Genomic DNA, 24,012 nt, shown 5'->3' on the forward strand with positions numbered 1-24,012 from the left:
GAGCCACCACTGTGTTTCTGCACCCAGGGCATGGCTGATCCACAGCCAGCTTGGATCATTGTCTCTAGAGACACAAACAGCATTTTTAGGTTTTAAAAAGTAAGCAGAGGCTTGTCGTGCTGCTTGTGTTTAAGGATGCCTAGTTATTTTCAGTTATGCTTTTCACCTTTTCTTGCCTCAGTTTCACTCTTGGTAAATGTTGTTAAAAGTTCCCCTGGTTACAGTTGTTGCCCCCTGAGTAGCTGTGATTGTCATTATTGTTATCCTGTCTTTGCTTTGAGACTTTACTATCTTGAAAGGATTGAAAGAGATTGCCTGGAACTTTCCTGTCCCTGGATTCTGGCTTGGACTGACTTTGCATGGAAAATTTTACCCCCTCTCTCCTATTTTTTGAGAATAAGTCTGGGGGGGAAAATGGGCTCCTGCATGTATGAAAAGGGAAATGTTTTCTTTTGAATGCTGCCTTTCCACCATGTTGTGCAGCCAGGCCTCGAAATGCAGCAGAAGGGTGATCTGTGTGCTTTTTGTCACCTTTGAGACAATCTACATGAATTAGGCTACATAAAGAGCCCTTGAAAAATCAAATGTGATCGTCCATGTGCTCAGCAGAAGCAACATAGAATTCATTGAGGGAAAAGCCTCAGAGTTTTCACCCTTTGCAGCTTCTTTGTGTAACTGGGACAAACCCACAGCTCCCCTACAGACACCATAAGCTGAGCTGGGGGTGGCCTCTGTTGGAAGGAGCAGGGAATGGGTGTGTGTCTCCCTTACCTGCTGGGGAGACTTCCTTTGTCATACTTGGAGGTGGTGGAGAAGAAAGCCACCTTATTCATGTTCAAGGAGAGAGGGAGCTGGTCAGGAAGGCGACCAAGGCAGGGGTGCCTGCAGACTAAGGATCATGGTGAGAGCGGGAATGCACTGAACGATGGGGAGAAGAAGGGAGGAAGAGGATCCATATGGGACTGAATGGAGAAAGAGTCCCTGGGAGTGAGTCACATTAATGGGCTTCCCCCCAAGCCTTTTCTGCTGCAGGCTGCACCAGCTCTCTCAGCTTCTCCTGGGGGAGACTACAGTCATGCATAGGGATTGAAACTGGGAGTGGGGCTCTTCTTTGTGAGGGATCCTTTGGCCTGATGAGGCTCAGAGGAGAGGGGTGGGATGAGTCTGGGCCTGGCTGGTCAAGCAGACCCATGTCACATCCCAGAGGAAATGAAAAACTAGAAGAACTGAGCACCCTGAAAACCTCCCCAGAGACTCAGCAGTTCTATCTTCTGGCTCGGAATTGAAGGTATACCACAAACATAACCTACAGTCACACACTAATTGCAAAGCCAGTAAACCAGAGGATTAGATATAGGCTCTGTTTCTGTCTATCCTGGAGGCTGAAAGAATCAGGAAGAAACAAAAGTATGTGATTTATTTATTTGTTTGTTTTAGTACATAATCAGCTATATTTTAGCAGTGCCAGTGGATATGGCATCTGTTGCCATTGCTTTTCTGGCAGCATCTGGGCTGAATACCTGAGCTGCGTTGATACTTGAGTGATTAGACAGTTTGTTTATAAACTACCTTGATGAAGGCTGGTACTTGCACCACAGAGGTTAATCAGGAGGTGAATTAACATAATAAGAACGTAATTATGATTAATAATGGCTATATTAGTAACAAGAAGCAGCAATGAATTTTCAAAATTGGGATAGTTTAAATTTCTGCACAGTAGATTGCCACTTTCGTCCTTTCCCTCCAGGTATATTATATTTCTGAAATGTCTCCTGTCCCTTCTGTGCTGACACATTGTTTACCCTGGCAGGGGTCAAAAGGTGCTTTTGGGGCAATAGTGCTCTTCCCTGCTTTTGTTTTTATTCAAAAGAGTGGAAGTTGAGGACAAAAGGGTCTCTTGGCTGGATGTGATGTATATTTTGTAGCAGCTGTTTAACCCAGCCTTTTGCATGGAAAGGACTCACACTACCTGAACTTGGGCCCCCAACCTACAGTAACTTAGCAGGCTTTTGCTCAGAATCCATAATTCAGAAACAAGATAGATGGTGTATTTCAGGGGTTGGGCAGAGCACCACCTATACAGCATGAGGGAGACTGAAGCTCCCAGAGCACCTTCCTCCTGCCTCTCACAGTACCTGGGGCTGCAGCAGCCTGACTGGAAGCGAGAGGTGAAGCTGGTCAAATGGGGCTCTAATAGCGGATGATGGCACAGCATTTTCCCTCCCTTCCCACTCGCACTTCTCCATCGTGGAGAAAAGGCACTGAGGCCTGTGAAACATATGCTGAGATCACCATGCCTTGTCAGCTCCAGTGAGCTGGATCCTGCTGCTCAGTGGGGTCTGTAAATACTCTTTACTGTGCAGGGAAGCTGTGGGGTCTGGCTGTCCTTGTCTGCTTGCTCCTAAGTCTTCGTACAGGCAGGTTCAGCTGCATAAGTGTTTGGGAGATATCTATTTGCTGCATGGCATTCCTGGGAGCAAGGAGGAAAATTTTCTATTTAGCTTTCTTGGTTTCTTGCTGTCGGATTATGACAAGACACAGCACCCTGTGGTCAAGGTTACTGACCACATCAAGAGCTGGTGCAGGCAGACTAACTCTCTCTCAAATGGAAAGGGATTTTTTTCCTTAAATCATTCACCAAGTGTTTGTGAATCAAGAGTAAATAATTTTCAAATGGATCATGAATTGAGAGTAAATAATTTTTTAAATGGTGTGTTGTGAAGCAATCACAGATAGTAAAAGGGCTAGAATGGACACCAAGCATTGCCTGGAGAGAACTGAAATGCTTTCTCCTACAAGAATCAACAGCAGCAAGTGATCATCTTCCCCTTTCCTGTCCTCCCATCTCCAGATGCTTTACTTGCACGTAAGTAGCCATTGAATATGTGGCTGGTGTGGCTCTTAATTCCTTGGGGAATACACAACTGGAGAGAGTGTTTATTTCTCTGCAGAGCACATTAGTCTTTCCCAGTATGGAAGCTTAGCTTTTTAACCAAAGCAACCTCCCTCCCACCTCAGTGAGCCCTGAAAAGAGGTACTTTTGTTCTGTCTGTCCATGGCACTTTGTACTTTATTTTAATGGTTTAGATAAAGACTTTCTTACCTACTGGTGGGGTTGGAGAATGGCAGACTTCTGGGAAAATGAAGCTTCCCTGTGTTTCTCCAAAGTTCTATTTCCAAGTATGTTCCTGTTGTCCATTAGAAAGCCAAGAAACAGAGTGAATGAGAAATATAGTGAGCAATTACTTACTAAAGTGAAGGGAGAAGGTAAGCAGGACACACACATTTTATTTGTTTCTTTAATCCTTGCTTTTTACAGTTCCATTTTGAATATCTCTCCTGTGAATGACATAGGCAGTTCCTGGCAAGCCCCAATTAAAAACCAGAGTTCTGTGTATAATTTCTTTTTTCTTGTGGCCTGTGATCTTGTCCTGTGATAATTGAACTTTGGAGTAAGTCCCAGTGAATTACTCTGAAACTACAGCACCAAGGACAAAAACCAATACCAAACCCCAACTTTTTGTTTCTGCTCATGCCCAAGATAGGAATATACCAACAAAAGGTCATTTTTAGGTTCTGTCTCTTTCCAGTGTCCTGGCTAGACAAATCATGCTTGAGAAAGGGATGCCATCAAGACTAGGGGAGGAGATATTTCGCTTCCTGGTCAAGCCTGATCCAGGATGAAGACTGTGATGAGGAGAGAGAAGTTGACCTCAGTTGCTGGGCTCTGTAGGGCAGCTACTGTCTCCCAGGCTCTTGTTGGAGTTTTTCACCCTGGAGAAGAAACGGCTTCAGGGAGACCTTGGAGCACCTTCTAGCACCTGAAAGGGGGCTGCAGGAAGGATTTTTTGCAAGGGTGTGTAGTGGTAGGACAAAGGGTAATGGCTTCAAACTGAAAGAGAGTAGGTTGAGATTAGATATTAGGAAGCAATTCTTTACTGAGAGGGTGGTGAGGCACTGGCACAGGTTGCCCAGAGAAGCTGTGGATGCCCCGTCCTTGGAAATGTTCAAGGCCAGGCTGGATGGGCCTTTGAGCAACCTGGTCTAGTGGAAGGTGTCCCTGCCCATGGCAGGGGGACTGGAACTAGATGATCTTTAATATCCCTTCCAAACCATTCTGCGGTTCTACCTACAATTTATTTTGACTGGTAGCACCACAGAGTAGCATAAGCACAGCTGTGAAAATAAAGCCACAGGTTGGCTTGTAGAATTTCCTGTGATTGAAGTAATAATGTCTCCTCTTAATTAATTTAATTCTGGTTAAATTTATTGAGTGTTTGCCTTGATTTATTCCGTTGCTGAATTGCTCTCTCAGATGGCTTGCGTGAAGAGCTGCTGCATTTTCTTGCAGACTGGAAAGGTGTGCTGTAATAATCCAACACAAGCTCCTGATGATACTACCCCCCTCCTCTCACCTTGCTCCTCTCCTCCTGCGGGGGAAAAAATTTGAAAAGGAAGGGATGGATTCACAGGTTCTGCTGTTTAAAGAAGAGCAAGACATTTCTTGGAACTTGATAACCATTTTTGCATTGAGTTATCAGCACGTCTCTGCACCAGGCATGCTACAAGGCCATGAACACAAGGCCTTATTCCTTGGAGCTGTTACTTCTCCATGTGTAATGCGGCTTGTTTGCATTTGGGATGTGTTTTTGGGATCATGGGCTTGTTTGATGCCTAGCCTTACCAGATTTGCTTCTCATGGGCAAGTTACACCGCGTGCTCCCTTGCCTTCACCGGCAAAGGGTTTTGTTCTCCATTGTTCTCCCCCTTCCAGCATCCGCTTGTGCTGTGTATGTGCTGGAGAGCGTCTCCCCCCTCCTCCATCCCTGTGCCCCCGTATCCTTTTCCCGATTCAAAGTCTCCCAGCGATCTTCTTGTTTGTGAGGAGCCAGCAATCCTCCTCCTCCTCCCGGCTGGGTGCAAGGCCCTGATTTCCATTTGAATAGCAGGCTTTCTGTTGAGGCTTCCCCACCGCCCCGGCGAGCGAACAAGGAGCCCACTGTTCTCGGACGGGATGTTCAGCCAGCCCTGACGTCCCCGCTGTCCTCAATGCGGCTTTTCAGCCCCTCCACTGAAGCCCGGGGCGCCGGGCTGGTGGGGGACAGGCTCCCGGCGCTGGGCAACATGCCACTCATTTTAAGCAGTCCCAGCCTGTTCCCACTTCTGCCTTTGTGGTCTATCAGAGGCTTGTCTGACTTGCAGCTGGTTTTCGTGCGGCATCGGGGTAATAAAAAAGGGAGGGATAAGTCAGACTGGAGTGGTAGCAGGGGATAGGATGAGATAGGGTCTTTTGCCAAAGGCCTGAAGGATGAGCGGGTGTGTGCATGGGGCTGAGCCTGTATCCTGGCCAGGGCTTCTGTCTCCTTAGCTCATGCTGACTCCTCAGGTCAAAGCTGACCTGTGCCGTGTTCCTGAAGTTCCCTTCTGAAAAACACATCCTGCCATCCGGCTCTCTGGATTGGCATTTGTTTCCAGACATGCAGGTGCACCTCCCCAGCACCAAGGTTTCAGGCTAGAGGCAGGACAGAGGAGCAACAGCTGACCTCCTGCCCTGGGACCACTGAGCCTGGGCAAAGCCTCCTGCCCCATCCCACCACTCAGAGCATGTTGTCAGGACTGTCCACAGGGAACTGGTTGGGTTTGAAGCACTGGAGTCTCATTACTACAGTCAAATGTGGATGAGGGCTGACAGCCCTCTGCTAATTTTTTTGAGTTTTCCTTCGGAAAGATGCTGGTGTAAGTGTCATGATAGATTGGTCTCCACCATGGGGAAGCTTCACTTCCCAGTGAGGTGTGGAATAACTTGACTACTTCTCCTGCTGCTTTTAGCATCCAGGAGCCCATGGTGGCATGAGAAACCCCAACCAGCAAGCCATGAAGGAGATCCAGACATTGTGATGTCCCAGGCTGACTGTGGCTGCTGCTTTTGTGAATCAGTTTTTGATTTTTGTTTTTTTTTCCCTCTGTGGGCAGAGGTAAGGGATTCCAGGCTTGTTTGTGTTCTTCCCCAAACAGTGTCACACTGATGACATTTAAATTCAGTGGAGCAGGCACAGAAGGGGCAGCAGCAGAGCAGGCTTCCCTCTCTGCTGCTGTAGGAAGAGCCAGCTGGAGCGTGGGGACAGTGATGAGGCCAGGCAGACCTCTGCCAAGGCTGGCAGCAAACAAAGCCCACTAAAACCGGTTACAATGTGTTAAATCGCTAGTTCACAGCAGACACGAAGGAGAAACCTTTCTCTCCCGTGTGTATGGGTAAATTGCTCAGAAGTAAAGGTAATGTTTGCTTTTAGTAACTTAAAATTTTAATTTAGCTGCACCTCTTTTTAGCTTTCTTGGTTCTTCCACTGAGTAATGTTCATTTGTTGCTTGGGTGCTGAGTTCCTGCAGTCCTGATTTCCCTTTTTTGGATGAAGACCCTAATTCAAATGAACTACACCCTTCTGCAGCACACAAATGCTGGAGCATACGCAGGGGTCTGGTGGTCTTACCTTCACCCCCTCAGCTTCCATCTCATCCTGGCAGTCCAATAAGTCTGGTGTGCAGGGGTGGCTCTGAATCCTGCAAGAAATGTAGGGCTCATTCAGGTTGGTGGTGGAGGCTTGGAGCAGATCAGAGACTGTTTCTCTGCTGCCAGCAGAAGCACTGGAAATCCAGCATTCCCCATTTCCTGGGCTGTGGGGGTTGGTGCCCTGAGTGGCAGTGTGAAGGATGGTGCCTTTATTTTGAACTTTTGGGAGGAGTTATTTGTAATATAAAAGGATGGAAATTAATGTGGAAACTCAGCCACTATTTCTTTATTAGAGCACTTCTTGCTCTTTGCCATGAGGAAGAAGAAAGGGATAGAAAACAAACTGATTAAAAAACGTTTCCAAATGAGTGCTAGTGGCAGCATGCTCTGAGGCAGCTCAGCACTTGGTGCTGTTCGAGGCTATAAGGGCTGGAGTGCTCCTTATGCTCAGCACTCCAGTGGAGCTGTGATAGCTGGCAGCTTCCGTGGACTTCCTTAGGGAGCACTAGGGATGCTAAGAGCTCAGCAGGATCAGACCTTATATTAATATTACCAAATAATGAAGCGCAAGGCGCCTGGAGAAAAATAAGTTTGAGTCCCACTGGAATTCTTGGGCTCCCGTGACAATTTTCAGTGTGGAAACTTCAGGCAAGTTTTAACACAGTGAACAAATTGTTGAAATCTTTGTATTTTTGGGGTGTATAGATTCTGCAGCAGGGGACCTTCTTACCAGATACCTTTTGAAAGCTGCACTCCCACTTACAGAGTTTACACTGGTGCAGCTTCTGGAACTTGTTTTGAGTGAGCAGCTCTGGTTGTGTGTAAGAGATAATATGTAACCGAGCTGATCATCTTTCTTTTTTTCTTTCTTTTTTTTTTTTCTTTTCATCAGTGGAGTTTGTTGGGAACTCAAGAAGACAAAAATACAGATGCTTGTGTTACTGTAATATTAATGTCTCGGATGAATAGGTTCCTAAATTGTGACATTTAGGAAATAATATCTTGTCGTTTTTGCACTTGGAGAAGACTATAATTTCAGTGTGAATATTTCTTTGTGGTTTTTTTTTTTTTTAATTTATTTTTAGAAGACTGTTTTGCTGGATATTGAGCATGTAAAACTCTGAGATGATGTTGCTATGAGAACCTTCACCATTTCATTTCCAGATTAGGAGTCCTTAGCTATGAGACTGAGGATAGCTCAGTTCAACTTGTTGCATTTTAGTTTTATGAAAGCATCTACACATGGTTGTCACCTGGGTGACTTGGGTGACTCTCAATTAAGTAAAAGGAAATGCAGAAGTTGCCCCGCAAGAAAAACCAAACCCAACAGTTTCCCTAAATATAAACCCCTCTAAATCCAGCTATAAATATGGTCCTAGAAACAGCTCAGTGTTTTCTCTTGACAGCTGCATTCTGAATTCTTAGAACTTTGAATTTACACTTCTTCTGCTGGGAAGTGAGCATCTCTTCACTCTCATCCCTTCTCAATTCAGCAGGACACATTCACTAAGAAAAGAAACCCTTCCCAAGATGAGCAGACTCTTCAGCTGCACAGTGATACTTGGGTACTTTGACTTCGGGTTATTTACTTTTCCTCCCTTTTAAATTTTTTTTATTATTATTTTTTGTGACATTGGTATCCAGTTTGCTCCATTCTGTGGGCTTTTGGGGTTTTTTGTCCCTTTTACATCCATAAAGAAACAGGGCTCAGGGAGCTGTTTGTTCCTCTTTCACTTTACTGCATGACCTGCAGTGACCAGCATTGTGAGTAGGTGGTGAGGGGAGGGCAGCTTACGCCTGTTAGGGTTTCATGATTTTGATAACAGTGTGCTGTTTCTTTCAGATTCAGGTATGTTTGAGCAGCCTGGGAAGGAGAGGTGGGTTCCCACTGGCACAGCCGGTGTATTTCTCCAGCACTCCCAGGACCCTGGCAGCAGATACTGCAGGCTGGCTCCCAGCTCACTCTGCCTGCCATCCTGAAGGGGGGACTGGGAAGCTCCAGAGGACTGGCACTTCTAAGTATGCATCAATGAAGTCAATTTTTCCAGCAGAAGCCATTTCCTTCCCCACAGCACTTTCCTGTCTCTTTTGCAGAGAGGATGCTCTGGCAGCAGCCACTGCTGCATCTTAACAAGTCTGTGCAGAGAACTCGCAGCAAGTCACAAAGAAAATGCCTCCTTTCCACAGGGGTTTAATTAGGCTGTGAATTATATTAACAGAGGGGACATACTTACCGTGCCATACGGTGGGCATCACTCAAGCTGGGCAGGAAAGGGCAGGAGCCGCAGGGTGTGCAGCAGAGACCGAGCTCTCTGAGACTTGCAAAGGCTGAATAAAGCACAGCACTTGCAGTGGGCACCTCCACTGAGCCTGGTCACAGGCTGCACCACCAGAACTGTGCTGGACCTCTAGATGATGTGTGAGTGCTTTGGCAGCGAATCCTCGCAGAGTGGGATGTGGTGTGGGCAGTGTGTGTGTGCTGCTGTGTCTACTTGTGTGGTGGTCCCGCTGTCCTACGAGGTCAGGCTGTGTTTGAACAGCGTGTGAGGAAACATGGTATTGGAAAGGTTGCTTTGATGCTCTGAGTGGGCTTCATGTTGTCCTCTGAGCCTGTGTTGGAAGACTGCTAAACATTGTGTCATCTGTCCTTTAAACTGCCTCATGAGCAAGGCAGTGGGGATACTGCCAGACAGGAAGGGGGGACATTGGCTGAGCTGTGTTTCAGGAGGTATTTTCCTGCTTTTTTCTTTGCCATTCTTCACAAAGAGTTAAAACTGGATGACAAAATAGGCAATGGATCCTCCCCAAAAAATGCCATCCTCAAAACCAGTAGTGATTGGAAGGAAGAGAATATGCATAAACTTAAGAGTGTGCAGAAAATGCCTGGTCTGGTTTATTCTGTGCCTGAAGGCTGAGCAAGCAGCTCTCAGTGAAATCATATACAAGTGCACGCACAAGTGTGCACACACACAAATACAGAGCTCTGCATTTGCCAGTAAAAGTGCAGTAGCATGCACTCTGCATATGAAAGATCGTGTCTGTGCTAAAGGTGCATCACCCAGGGGGACTTGTGCTGTCAGGGACTACAAAGGAGAGAATCACTGAGATATATATATACATATTGCTGGAAAACATAAGAGGTTGCAGAAGCAGAACTAACTGTGCTGTTTAGGCTTCTTTTTTACAATTTTATTTATTAAAATGCTCTAGATGCAGAGTAGCTCTTCTCATTATTTATAACTGTCGCTACCACCTTGAAATGAAACTGCAGGCACTTTGATAAATGTGGTGAAAGCTTGTCTGGTGTCCCTGCCACTTCTCTAAAGTGCCTCCTGCGTCCTCTGCTGAATTGCTGTTTCATCAGTTTGGACAGCAGTGTTCCTCAGCAAATTGCAGTAAAAGTCTAGTTGCATCATCCCGTGCTAATGGAAATGGAGCAGGAGGGAGTGAGCATGTGCCGTGAGCATCCTGTAAGTGCTAGGCAGAGCAGGGGCAGGAGGAAGAAGACAGCCCTGCTTCGCCCCACTCACTTCTCCATCCTGGTGAGTTTGGTGGGATAAAGGCTCCTGTTCAGGGTTGCTGTGAGCGTGCTTTTCTTTTGCCTTGTGCTGACTGCTAGGATGTCATTCCTGTTTGAATTGCCTGTGCCAGAGGGCAGAAATTAAGTTGTTCCAGCCTCAGCTCCTCCTTCATATCATCTCACTGCCCATGGTGTGGAGAGATCAACTGATGGGCTGTACTGGGGCTGTCCTGATGGCTGAGTGCAGAGAGCTTTAGAAAGTCTTGAAGAATGCAACTCCCTTGGGATCAGAGAAGGCTAAAATGTTGACATTGAAAAATCTAGTGACCAAAACAAAGGGAGAACGTTTGTTTAAAACAAACAACCAACAAACAAGCCAACCAAAAAAAAAAAACAAACCCTGGATCAACAACAACAAAGAAGAAGCCTCTCAAAACCTTGACTTCTCCTTTGAGCAGAGGGACTTGCTCTTAGATCATCTTGCTAAGCAGAAGCTGCACTTGTGCTGAAGCAAGCCTGCCAGGATGATGAGGCAATGGAAAGCTTGTCCTACAAGGGGAGATTAGAAGCGCTTGAACTGTTTAGCCAGAGGAAAATGGTATGGGGAGTATGAGAGTGCTCTGTAAATATGTTAGAAGCCAAACAGTGTGAAAAGGGAAGAGTTTTTAAGGCTAAGGGAAGGCGTTTGCAATGGTACAGGCCCCTATAAATCAATTGTGATAATTTAGTCTAGGAATTGCAACACAGTTTCGTACTGTTAGGTGGGGGAAGTTTGGAAAGCAGCTTCCAAGCAGAACAACGGGAGCAAAATGCCCAGACAGGCTTTAAGATGAGTCTCGATCTGTCTGTGAAGGGGATTGTATTAAGAGGACCAAGCTCTGTGTGCCAGTAGATTCTGTTCTATGCTGCTTCCTGTGTTTCTAGTCCCACATTAACTATTCAGGCTTTGTGTACGAGATATACATAAATAGAAAGCATGGATTAAACTGAGTGGTTTGCAACTTCAAACTCATTTGTTGTGGGGGGGGTATGTGTTCATTTATTTTGGTTTTTGTCTTTTTTTATTTTTTTCCCATGGCTCCTTTCAGGGTGTCCTTTTGACGTGAATATGCCACAGCAGCATTTCACCCAGTGCCCAGGTTTCCCCTTCCTTGTCCTCAAGCCGTCTCACTTTTGTGCAAGCTGTTTCCACCAATGCATAGCACAACTCAGCACTTTTGGGGGCTGAAAGCTATTTACCAGCTAAGAGGGCAAGAGTACAAAACTATTTTCAGCGGTGTGACCCACCTTGGCCAATTGGATTGTGTCTGGTAATCCTATTTGGTGGAGATGGGTTCATGTAACCTGAAATAGTTGCTGCTCTTTGCCTTCACCTCTGGCTCCCATGCCTACACAGCAACAGGGTTGTGGTGCCTGTGCTGTAAGACCTGATTTCCAGAGGGGAAAAGGGTGATGTGAGTGCTTGGGCTGAAGCTCCCTTCCAGGAGGTTGTCCCTTTTTCCCCACTGGTGCCCATGGGGTGATGTCCTTGTGCCATGATGTGAGGTTGCTCTCCACCCCTGTTGAATCAGGCATGGATGTGTCTATCTCTGACCTTCTAATTACAGCCCAGGCACCAGCCTAAACCTTGGCTTGTCCCTTTGGTGAGGAACAGTACTCTGGATTGCCACTGCAGCACTTTCATTTTCGCCTCCACTCCCACCTCCTGATGGTCGTGTGTATCCTGGAATGGGCAGGAAAGAATTAAGTCAGATAGAAAAAGGATATCAATAGTCTCTTAATTCATTTCAAATGTGTAACATATTTCAAAGTCATGAAAAATCTATTGCCCAAATTAGGCCGAGAATAGATATTGCTATTTAGCCCAAACTTTCCAGACAGGATTTGAGGCTCTAGGGTTTTATTGGTGCAGTAACTAAGCAGTGAACTTGCAGGATCCCTTTTTTCCCCAGTTTTACTTTGAGGAAAGGATTGCGAAGTTGCACTGTCTACTTCATCCTTATAGCTTTGCACCTTGTTGCCACTTTTAGCCCTGTTTGACAGGAGTCTCCAAAATACTGCATTTGCAGTATTTTTGAAGTCATCAAATCATACAGCCAGATTAAGAAAGGAAGCCCTACTGAGGAAAAGGAGGTCTATAATGTGAATTTAGGTAGAGTATTAGGCATAAGAAAATCCAAGCCAGCAGGCTGCAGGAATCTAGGCTTCAGTCCTGCTACTCAGGGATTCCTTGAGTATTTGGGATGGGGGTGGGTGTGTAAAGCTGAATATCTCTGAGCCTGTACAGGACCACAGAGCAGGAATGTTGCTGAGTTTTGTAGTTACCAGTTATAGCTCAGCTCAGCTGAGGCACTTTCTAGCCTTGATTGCTGCAACTTTCATCCCTTTGATTGATGGAGAGTACCATACACAGAGCTGGGCTCATATGCCTGCCTCCTTGCTCATCAAAAAGGAACAACTGTGGGCTAATCCCCTGGGCAGCCCCAATGGCAATGAGAGATCCTTACCCCTCCCTGGAGGGGTAAGATGAGATGTTCCCTCTGGCACAGGTCCTGCAGGTGCTGCTCAGCCCATACCATGGGTCAGTGCTGCTTCTGGCTTGTGCCTGTGCTCAACAAAGCCATCCCTCTTGTTTCAAGGCATAGAACTTGGAACGGCAGAGGCGTGTTCTCTGGAGGAGTGGGAGGAATAGGAAAGCTGTCTGAGGATAAGGTGCAGTCTGCTATGAGAATCACAGAATATTCTGAGTTGGAAGGGACCCACAAGGATCATGAAGTCCAGCTCTTATGTGAATGACCCATACAGGGATTGAATCCACAGCCTTGGCATTTTGGGTTTATTTAGGGCCAGGCTCTAACCAACAGAACTAAATTCAGGATAATTTTCCTAGCAAAAGCTAGGAAACTGGAGTGTATGGTGTGTCACTAAGTCCAGTGTCAACTCAGGCACGGGGCTTTTGTTGTCATGGGTGCTGGACCAGGCTGAGCCTGACTCCCAATGCTGTGTGTGGTGAGCCTTTGTCTGCCCTGTGATGCAGCAAAACAGTTGGCAAGTGTTGTCAAAGACCAGTGTATGCAGTGCTTTGCACTGCTTTAGACAGTGCTTTTCGTCATGGGCCATTGCAGATGCTGAGTTAAGCCTGGCAGCAAACCCAGGAGGTGGGCCAAGTGTGCTACAAGCTAGGGCAAGCTGGGGGAGCATGTGGAGTCACCCTTGTGGAGTCACAGGATGGGCAGAGCACGGCCAGACTCCTGGCAGTCTCCCTTTGTTTGCAGCATTCAGACTCAGCATTCATTGCATGATGTCTTGATCACTCCAACCTACAGCTTCTCCCTCACCTGCCCTCCTGGCCCGTGCAGCAGCAGCAGCAGCTGCTGCATGGGAATGAAATGCTTTTCTTGCTACACTAATATCCAGCACTGCAAAATTAGGCTGGAGTTTCTCCCTTTCTCCCTTATCCCAGTATCCTTGTTCCTCTGTTTTTCAGGGATGATGTGAGTTCTCCCCGAGATATTCAGCAGTGACATGTGGTTTATTGTGATTCCTTTTTCCTGCCTTCTCACAAAGTAAAACCTTTCTCTTGTTTCAGTGTTGGCACAGAAAGGGCATTGGATTTGGATCCAGCATGAAGATGAGCAGCCAGCATCAAACCTGGGCGAGTTTATGGAGTAAATAATACACCCAATTCATCTCACTGTGTCATTTGCACTAGATGTCTTGGAAACTAGAGCCTCAGTTGGACAGGAAAGCCTGCACCAACTGGAGTTGAAAGGATCTTTCCAGCCTGAGTGCTGGCATCCCTGGAGGGATTTCCTTCGAGGCTTTCTCAGTTTACCTGGACAATGGTCATAAGCTTAGCCTTTCTTGCACATGCTTTAATCTCATGTTTCAGACTGTCTGTTAGTCATCTCTAGGGTCAGGAGGGCATTTCTCTCTCTGATCAGCATGGCAGATCTGCTGCAATCCGGTTGGGTTTTTTTCCCCTTCTCAGTACTTTAGGGCACATTTTACTTTTTCAAATTTCTGGGCACTTTTGCCTAAGAAGTTCCTCCAGATGGTGAAGGCAGGACCTTGCAGGGTGTCAGTGGAGTGCCTTATGTACCTTCCTGTCCCTGGTCACTCTGCAGTTACAGCTTTGGGTGCTGTCAGGGGCACAGGGCACCTGGAGGAGGGGGAAGTTACTCTTTGTGGGACATTTCCATATTGAAATACCTGTTGCAAGACTGCCAGCAATTATATGGTGTTTTCTGTCCTCCTTCCTAGTGACTGGGATGCAATTCATCCAAGGGCTGGCAGGTTGCTTGCAGTCTGTGGTGGGGATCAGGCTTCCTTGGGGACTGCCACCAAGTTTTCCTGCATCCTACTTCAACTGTAGCCTGCGTTCTCAAGCTGCTCAGATCTGAGGGCTCCTGTGCTCCACTTCCCTCCCTCTCTACCCTCTGAATTTTGTTTTTTACCTCATTTAGTTCATAATTGCAGCACTCAGGGTATTAAAAAAACCAAAAAACCAAAACAAAACAAAAAAACCCAAACAAAAATCTATCAATAATCTGCATTTAGAAACAAGCCTCCAGGGTGTTTAATAAAACCCAGTGTGATGGGAGGCAGCCAAAAGGCATGTGTGGTGTGTGTGTGTGCACAGACAGCTAGGGGAGTGGCAAGTGTGTACATGTGGGTGAGAGAGGGAATAAAAGATCTGGCTAAATGACTCCTTTCTATCCAAGCTCCAAATACAATGTTCTTAAACATGTGACCCATGAGAAAACAACAATCCCCTCTTGAAATACGTGGAGATGCTTGTGCTAGGAAAAAGGTCAGCAGCCTGGCTTCACAGGGCTAGCACGGCTGTAGGTTGGGGTGGCTGAGGGTTTTGGTGAGGAAGGGACATCCCAGCCAACCCTTTCCTGGCAGAGGGGCTGGATTTTCCTGCTGGAATCAAGCTGGAAGGCTGATGGCTCTCACCTATCTTGAAAGAGACAAAAGGCAGGCTGGGAAAGGGATGTGTGGGCTGTTCTTCTACCTAGACTTTGGCTGCTGACAGAGAGGAAGTGGAAAGAGGAATAGAAACAGAGCTATGAGTTTCAACTCCTGTTTTGTCCCTGGCATACATAAAATCGATGCCTCTTTCCTTCATGAACTAATTACCACCTGGATATCATAAGGAACTGATTTTATTTTCTTTTTCAGTTGCTTTGGAAGAGACAAAAAGAGAAACCTGGGTGTACAGGGGGAAGTAATTCTGACCTAGTAGACCTGCCTCTTCTTTTTAAATCAGTTTCATAGAATCATCTATGCACTTTGTCCATTTTTTTTTCAGCTTGTGTTCTCCATTTGCCAAAAATATTTAGCTTCTTCTTCCCTTTCATTGCCCTGCAGAGTCCCTCCTCATTTGCCTACCTCTGCTGCCCCAGAAAAGGGAGGCACCGGACCTTGGTGCCTGGTGGCTTTCCCTGGTGAGCAGGTGAGAGCCCTCAAGGACAGTTGCCCTTTTCTGGCCAGCTGAGGATGTGAATGGGGCGTGTGCCTCCGGAGCTCAGTGCTGGCTGCAGTGGGTCTCCCAGTGGGCAGTTGTCCTGCTGCCAGTGGTGCAGGCTGTGGGTGCCACAGCTGTGTGCAAAGCCAGCATCATTCTCGTGTGCCTGATGCCCACTTTAAAACAAGGGGGAACAGAAAAAGGGTTTTTGTTTTCCAGCTGAAATAGCTTCAACAAGTCATGGGCACAGTCCCTGTAAATGCAACTGTTGTGTGTGGCCCTGGGATGACTGGCTCTGTTGTGCTTGTCCACAGGGAGCTGTCAGGCCCACAGGGGCTCCTCTGAGCTGGGGATTGGTGAAAGCCAGAAGATGTGGTGGGGGGAAAGGATCGCTACAGGGATGGTGATTTGCCATCCATTGCAAATAGTCTTGCAACTGAGAGCTTTGCCAAGCATGAGGTGTAGCTGCTGCTGCTGCTGCTGCCGAGCTTCTCAGCCGTATGAGAGCAGCGAGCCCTCATGCTACCTGAAATAAGAGGAATATTGCATCAAGGTGTTACCTAATGATGGTGGCTTTGCTGTCTATGAAGCCTGCAGTCCTTTGTCTTCCCTGAAATTTAGGTTGGTGAAAATAATTAAGGTGGAAGGGCCCATCTAGTCCACCCGCAGGCGAAGCAGTGCAGCCTGTAACTTTACATTAAGGACTTTCAGCTGCACTTTTGCTGTCAGATTTGGCAACTGCACAACCTTTCTCTTGCTTCCCAGTGAGCTCCATACTGCCTCAATGCATGTGGAGCTATTGTATGTGTTGGGTCATAAGGAAGGGCGGCTGCTCTGTCGAGCTCCTGGTTCAAGCTGCTCCTCCACGATGACATTTCTGTGCCACAGCAGGTCATGCAGGTTCTTATCGGCTCTAATTAATGCTCCTGGCAGTGATGACAAGTGGCCCACGGAAGTGTGAATCTAGTTTAAGGAGACTAAGAAGCCAAAAGAAAAAAAAAGAAAGAAAGCCTTCTAATCTGATCCATTATGCTCAGGCCAAGAGATCAGCAAAATGATCAAGCAAGGAAGAGAAACAACTTCTGGCTACTAGATTTTGCATCCCTATCCAGGCCAAGTGCTGGGGGTAACTGTTAAACGATTGTAGCACACTGAACATCAATCTTGTAACAAGCTTGGATAATACCCTGTGGTGAATTAACAAGGACTGCTGACATCTAAGTGCTTTTCAGCTATGTGTTGCCACGAATAAGTCTCAGTTCTGGGGGGCCTGAGTCTCTCCTCAATCTGAGTTTAATTCCCTCCCATCTGCTGTCTGCATTTCCCGACGATCCTCGCCCAAGTAGGGCACAGCGTGTGTTTTGTGGGGAGTGGGGATGTGCTGGGCTCTCCGTGGGCTGAAATTTCCCAGGCGAAGAATTTGTGCTGTGTGGGGAGATCCAGGGTCTTTGTGCCCCCGCGTGAGCAACTGGGTGCTGCCTCAGCCAAAATGTCCTGGGAGCCTCTGCTAAGGTGGCTCTGCTGGTAGAACAAAACCATCCAAGCTTGAGCAGTCTGGAGCAGGGGACAAAGGCAGTCTCATTCCCACCTCTGCTGGGGATAATTATCTCATTATTCCTGCAGCCTCCACAGCTTCCAAAGAAAGAGTGACTGCTGTGCAACAATGCCTCTGCTGTAAATAACGCCCTCAGCACATTCCAATGAAGCAGAAGATGGAGGTATAAAGCACTGTCTGCCCTCAGACCATGCTCAGATTCAGCACTTGGACTTTGGTCCACTGAGCTTTAAGTTTCGGGTGGTTGTTTTTGTTTTGTTTTGTTTTTTTTTTTTTTTGAAAGTGGGGCAGGGAGCTCTGTGTGGCCTCTCTAATGTTTTATTTATTAAATCAAGGGCATGGATGCATGTTCAGTTTGCAATGGTTGGAGTTGTGCAAGAAGCCTGTGTCACCCTTGTCCTGGATGTGACTGGCAACCTCACGCAGCAGGCAGGAAGGGGAACTTCTGTCCTGGCTATGCCAGGGCAAAACTGGGGAGTGCCACTTATTCCTCCTGGATCTGTCAAAATGAATCTTCATCTTCAGGCATCAAAAATGTCCCCGAGATCCTTGTTTGGAAGGAGGCAAGAAAGACTAGGGGGTAGGAATGGGAGAGGTTTTGCCAAGGTCCATGCAGCCTGCAGAAAACCAAGGGCAGAACTGGGTGCCATGACTCAGGTTTATTCACTTTGCCTTGTTTAAAAGGTGTCCCATAAAAAGAAATATATGCTGCCATTAGAAGCAGAGAAGTTTCTTTTGTCAGACTTCTGCATGTTTCACTGATCCATTGCTGGTTTATGGATCTTACTGCAGTGCTGCTGATGCCTGTGCCGTTATCCATGGGTGCCTGAAATCTCCTGGAGTATGTTGGGTTTTTTCTTTACTTGTTACGTGAGAAATATCAGGAAGTTGTCTCCCAGGTTTTCCTGGAGGGTTTCTGGAAGATTGAAAAAGTGTATCATGAAGTTTCTTCATCCTTGCCTGAAAATTACATTGACTTTCAAGAAAAGAGCCATTTCGCATAGCATTTGTCAGGCAACTGGTTTTACTAAGTGTTAACATAAAGCAGAAGGTGAGTTTTCAATGTTTCTTTAGGTTTCCTTGCTCAGGCTTCTATTCTGTTGGTTGTGATGTGACTATTTCATTAGCTCACTGGAGATGTCTTTGGCAAAAAATAAGAAGCTGAGACTTAATATTTCTTATGTACCTTAAAAACAGATAAAAGAGCAGGTGTAAAAAAACCCATTGATACATGAATTTTCACCTAGGCCTCAATTGCAGATCCACAAAAACAAAAATGCAAAGACCAAAGCATCCTTCTCCTGCAGCCCTGCTGGGAACAAGTCTGTTGTTGGCTGGCACATGAACTTTCTCTGTGCCACCACTGTGCTGCAGCTGGGCTGAGGGCAGGGGCGGAGTGAGGTGGGTGTGGGTGCTCCTGAAGGAGAGCAGAGCCAGCTGCAGGGAGCCAGGGCAGCCTCCATCACTTTGTCCCAGGCTCTTATGCTGACTTGCTGCAAAATTTGGGTGCCTCCTTTTCCAACACATAAAGCTGGGAAGGGTGGCTGTTGCTTGTAGTGAAAGGAGTCAGTGTGTGAATCAATGGGGGTTGTGCTCATGTCTCTGCAACGTGCTGGATGGATGTAAAATGTCTTCATTCCCTGTCTCGTCCAAAACCAAAAGCCCTGTGAGGCTGTGCAGAGGAGGGATCCCTCTTCCTTGCAGGCCATCTGCAAACCTTCCTGCCAGCAGCCTCTGCTACTCCCACACTGAGCCAGCAACTCACTGGTATGTTTGGGCTGGCTGGCTCTGGGCAAGCGGCGGCTTACACAGAGGGTGGAGCTTTCTGAAATCCTGGGCCTAACCTCAGCAAGTACAGGCTCTAGCCAAGAAATAAGACTTCTCCATCTTTGCCACACCATCTGTCTTCTTCAACTTTCTGTAATCTTTCAGCTGCTGGATTAGAAATTACCACTATGCAGCCCTGGGCTGAATCCGAAGCAGGGTTCCTCCTTCAAGTGATTCAGGAGAGTAAAGTTCCGCTGAAATGTGGTGTCTTTTCCCTCCTCCTCAGGGCCCTACAGGGTCACACCTGCCCACCTTGGAGCATCCTGGATTGGTAGAACTGGATTTATGCTTTGTGTCTTGATGTCTTTTTCCTATGCCATGTGCAGGGGTAGAGGGGAGGCAATCATGATTTAGCAGGACTAGTGCTGGGAGAAGAACACAACTGCTTATTTCTCCTCTAGTCTGGTCTTTGCTAAACAACATTCTCACTGCTGGTGTGCATGTGGGAGAAGTTCTGGGTCCTGCACTTGCTTATTATCAGTCTGACTTCCCGGAATCAAAGGAGAAATTGATCTTTCCTGTGTGTTTTTACAAGACCAGATATTTTGAGGAGTGAGACAAAACGCTTCCTTCCTATGTACTGTTTCCAACATCCATGTTGTCAGTGCTGCATGCCTACCATTGTCAGATGCTTCCTTTGCCTCTTCTTCCAGCACCAATGGCATTCTTTCCGCAGGGGACACAAAATGAGGTGGTAAGGCTCAGTGCAGAGCAATTGGTGCATGATGCTGCTGGTGTCACCCATACACTGGAACAGGCTTTGTGCCACAAATACATGCAGGACTCTGGAACACAACAAGGCATCTTTCCTGCTCTTACCCCACTGATGGTAATGCCAGTTTTATCAGGCTGAGTGCTGCTAGCTTTTTCTTGACGTTTCCCAGTTGTATCTGGAAGAGTGTTTAGGGACCTGTGGCTTAAGCATCTGCCAGTGAAGCTGAGGTTATGACACCTGCCTGCCTACAGAAGTGCTGCCACGACAAGTGGCACTGCACATGCCCAGAGTCCCTCAGTCTGGAGAAGTCAGTGTGCTGGCTGGGATGGTGGGGAAGGAGGCAGTGAACCATCTCAGTTGGAGGACCCAGGGAGATTCCTCATGCCGGTCATGAGCCAGCAGTATTGTATAAAGAGCTGGCTGGTGCTGCTGGTTGTAGGCATTATTTTAGAATGTGTTTTATTAATGTTGAAATTTGAACCAGAAGAGGAACAGCTTAGTTGGTTATGCAGTACCAGAAGGAATAGGGAGCCATTAAAATGTATCTGGGTGAGCAAGGCTGGGCGTGTGGGTGCACACAGAGACAGCAGATCTCAGCAGTGAGAAGGGGTCCTTCGGTAGCACTTATTTTTCTGACAGAAGCTGCACTTTTGTTGCTGCTCCGTGAGGTGCAGTGCAGAAAGGATGACTGCCTGGAGGGTGCTGCTGGGAGGTGAAGCTGTGTGCAGTTTCCTCAGGGAAGCAGAATTTCCTTTTGTGAACCATCCCTCTGTGTGCCTGTGTTAATGGTGCTCAGTTGCCACTCAGTGTCATATGTCCCTGCCTCCCAAAAGAACCTGCACTGTGGAAAGGGAACAGAGAGGGGGAAATGGAAAGATGAGAAGTGGGGGATTTACAGGCTCACAGGGAGGTGATGTGGACAATGCCTACATGAGATACTGCAGGCAGAAGTAAGCTCACTCGACCTTCTGTCTGAGCCTGTGGATGAAAGCCAGCGCTGGTCTGAAAGCCGTGGCATTGCTTCAGTGCAGCACCAGGTATGAGCTCACGCCCCTTGCATCTCAGCACACCAACCACAGCGATGCAGCTTCACCCCAGCTTGCTCCTGCCTGCAATACTCCAGGTAAATGTACCCATGGCTTTGCAGGTGCCACCTTCTGCTTATAACCCCTGCTTTTCCCAAAGAGCAGCCTGCCTCCAAGTGCATGTTTAAGGGAAGGCTGCTCAGGGTGTCCCCTAAATAAGTAAAATGGCTCTAATGTGCACCAGCTGGTCCCATCACCTTCAAGTGTAATTGTTTAATGTAGACGTTGTACATTAGCTTAGCAACTTGACAGTCACGCCGTGGTTCACACAGGAATCCCAAATATCACAATGCAACCTTCCAGTATGACCATTACTCTTGAACCATACCTTTAAAAATAACAGTTAAGCTGAAGATCCCAATTTCTATTTCTCTCTAAGGTTGGATATTCCCATGCTGTGGACACCTTTAGTGTCCTAGCAGATGGCTGTCAGAGTGTCAGTGTTTGGGAAGTCACTTGCTACAGTAGTTGGAGGATTAAGCTTAGAAGGGATGGGTTTGCCCTGAGGAATGATCCCCAAAATTGCTGATTTGAAGAGTCCTTTCTATACACTGCAGTTGTTTGCACACAAACCTATCAACTGTTCTTCTCCTGGGATTTGCTGTTTATACGGAGAAGAGCAAATAAAGATTCTTCTGCAATTTCAGTGGAAGCCAGGGAGCTTTTAAGCAGGCAGAGCAGCTACTGGCATCCCTGTTTCTCTCCTGAAGAAATGGGGTGACTGCTAAGAGAGATGTGAGATGTCACAGTTCCTTTTCCTCTGAGGGATGAAAAACACTGTACAGGCATTTAAGCTTCACAAAATCCCCCTGCAAGGTATAAGGAGGAATTTTTTATAGACGGAGAAACCGAGACAAAATGCCTTGCTGCTGCTTGATCCATTCATTACTGAAAGAATTGAGGACAGAAGTTGGGACACCTATTCATAGCACTGACCACAAGGTCCTCCTTCCCTGTCACCTTGGAAGTGACACTGCCCATGCAGCAGTGCTCCTGGGAGGGCTTTCAGTGTCTGCTTTGGTCAGGAGACTATTTTGCAGATGTTCTCCTCCATTCTTGCAATGACATTGCGTCTGACCTGTAGTTCTTAGATATTTTGTATAACCACCCCATTCCAGGTATGTCAGCCCGCAAGACCCATCTGTATGCGCTTGCCATTCCCTATCCCTCCCTGTTTTCAATCTATGCCAGTGCACTGCTTACTTGAATCATAAAAACTCTCACTTGGTGTGGGCTTTTTATTTACCTGCTTGTGGTTCTGTGCTCCCCTTTCCGTATCACCTTGCCAGCTACGGTGCAAACAAAACCTGTCTGTGGGGGAAGGGAGCAGGCTGGGAATGCCCATCCTCTCGGGGACACGTCTGATCCTGCATGTTGTGAATGAGAGATGCTACTCTGTCCTCCCTTCCTCTTCCCTGCAGTGAGCTGACCATCTGCTTACCTTAATGGACTAGAGATTAGCCCCGGGGTTAAGTTATCAACGTAATTAACCTAGATTTCTCCTCTACGGCTGAGGCAATTTTTACTTGTCTACTGCTCAGGTGATGTTGTGAAATTCAGACGGCTCTCGAGGAACAACAGAAACTGGAGCAAGTGGAGGGGAAGACTTTAGAAGTTTGAAATTACTCTGAAGCCCCCAAGGCACAGAGATAAGAGATGATGAAGCTTGTGTAGGGTCATGTATGTACTCAGCTGTGAGAACAGTACTGAAGAGAAGTCTAATATATTATTAATACTGCCTGTTCCTAACGTGAAGGGCTTTTCAGGTCTGCATCTCAAGCCAGGCAAGACTCTTTATCTCTGTTTATGGAAATCTGTTCCTGGAACGTATGCAAAAAGCTAACAAATTGAAAATATTACATCCCAGTGTTTCTGTCCAGATGACTTTTGTCATCTACCTGTAGGACACTTCCCAGCCTGTGCTCTGTACCAGTGGTTCAGTGACAGGCCGTAGTTCCATACTGTAGTCGTGTATCACCAGAAACTCTTTTCATTCTGGCTTGGTATGCTAGAGCTAATGTGACTCTACAGCCATGTGTGGGTGGCTTTTATGCTACATTTTCCTTGACAGTAAAAGATTGCAGTTGCCACTTCAGAGCATCCCTAGCTGCCTTTCCTGCCCTAGATTCAGGCTGTGTTTGTGGATAGTGCTATTGGACTTGTGCACAGGCAGCCTTCCTTTGCAGGGCCAGCGATGGCAAGGCGGTGCCCCAGGTTTCCTAGGGCACCAAGCTCCTCCATACACCCGCTGGGGTTCTTCTGCCTGTGGCCACGGCACTGGGGCCATGTGCCTTTGCACTTGGATTCAGCTTGCCGTGGGTGGAGATCCCCTGCAGAGGCTGTGAGTGTGGGAGCACTGTCTGACCCATCCCTGCAGGCACCTCCCGTGCCAGGGGACATGGCACTCAAACGATCATTGTAGTTACCGTCCTGGAAGCTTTTAATCCCTTGGTTAAATAAAACCAACAAATGATAGTGGGAGTAGGAAACTGCAGCCGGCTGGAGGACAGCCCCGCCAGGAGCATCGAGATGTGCGAATGAACGAACACCCGCATCCTGCCAGAGACACCTAATCTTCCTAATGATGAAATTAGCATGCAGCTTTGGTCAGATCCCACCCACACCTCGGTGCTCAGCCCCAGACTTCTCATTGGCACAGAGGCAGGCAAGTTAGAAGGAGTTCAAAGAATAGCAACAATGATTAGGGTGCTGGAGGGGAGACGAGGAGTGAGGAAAGATTAAAGCATCTAAGTGTGTTTATCATGGGTAATTGGTGATTAAGGGGGGAAACCTAACTGTCTTCCTGTAATTTGAAGGGTGTGAACTTGAGCAGAGCCGATCAGAAGGGTGGCAGGAGGTGGATGAGTAGGAATGATGTGATACAGCTCAAGGAAAGAAATGTAGGTAGAATATCAAGCGAACTCCTAATTACATTTTTTGGTCTGGCTTATGAGTGACAATGGTAAGAACATGATTTTTTGGGGGGCATATATACAGACAGAAAAATCCTGGAGGAGAGACCCTCTAGTAGTAAATTATCCTGTACAGCAAGAGCTGGACTACTTCAGACCATACATGTTTTGTCCTCTTCTCCACATCTTTTTTGTTCTTTACAAATATAAATATATATAGGAGGAAACAAACAGCACTAGCACTTGTGATTTTTCAGTGGAGACATGTTGCAAATATTACATTTTCCAGTAACACTTTACCCCACACTGTCACTGTAAAATCTGTCTGCTGTCAAAATGTGGTGGGGTGTCAGTCCTCATGTCTCTTTGATAAGGTCTGGGAAGGATTTGGCGGACATTAGCAGCACCCAACGCCCC

The 24,012-nt window shown here is 47.0% G+C and overlaps 1 protein-coding gene across 4 annotated transcripts in view; it reads left to right on the forward strand.

Moving 5' to 3' along the window:
- IGSF11 (immunoglobulin superfamily member 11) overlaps positions 1–24,012 on the forward strand; it is a 105,781-nt gene that overhangs the window by 18,551 nt on the left and 63,218 nt on the right. Inside the window, exon 1 of one of the 4 annotated variants that reach the window (XM_042031775.1) lies at positions 6,236–6,273. The exons of the other annotated variants lie outside the window; for them this stretch is intronic. Within the exon in view, the coding sequence (XP_041887709.1) occupies positions 6,249–6,273 (25 nt within the window). The 5' untranslated portion in view covers positions 6,236–6,248. Of the gene's footprint in view, positions 1–6,235; positions 6,274–24,012 lie in introns of those variants that run through there. 4 annotated transcript variants of the gene reach the window in all.

Source organism: Corvus kubaryi, unplaced genomic scaffold (genome assembly GCF_017639235.1).
Source record: "Corvus kubaryi isolate FWS band 111438036 unplaced genomic scaffold, C.kubaryi_AGA036_p1.0 37341, whole genome shotgun sequence".
NCBI classification, from domain to species: domain Eukaryota; kingdom Metazoa; phylum Chordata; class Aves; order Passeriformes; family Corvidae; genus Corvus; species Corvus kubaryi.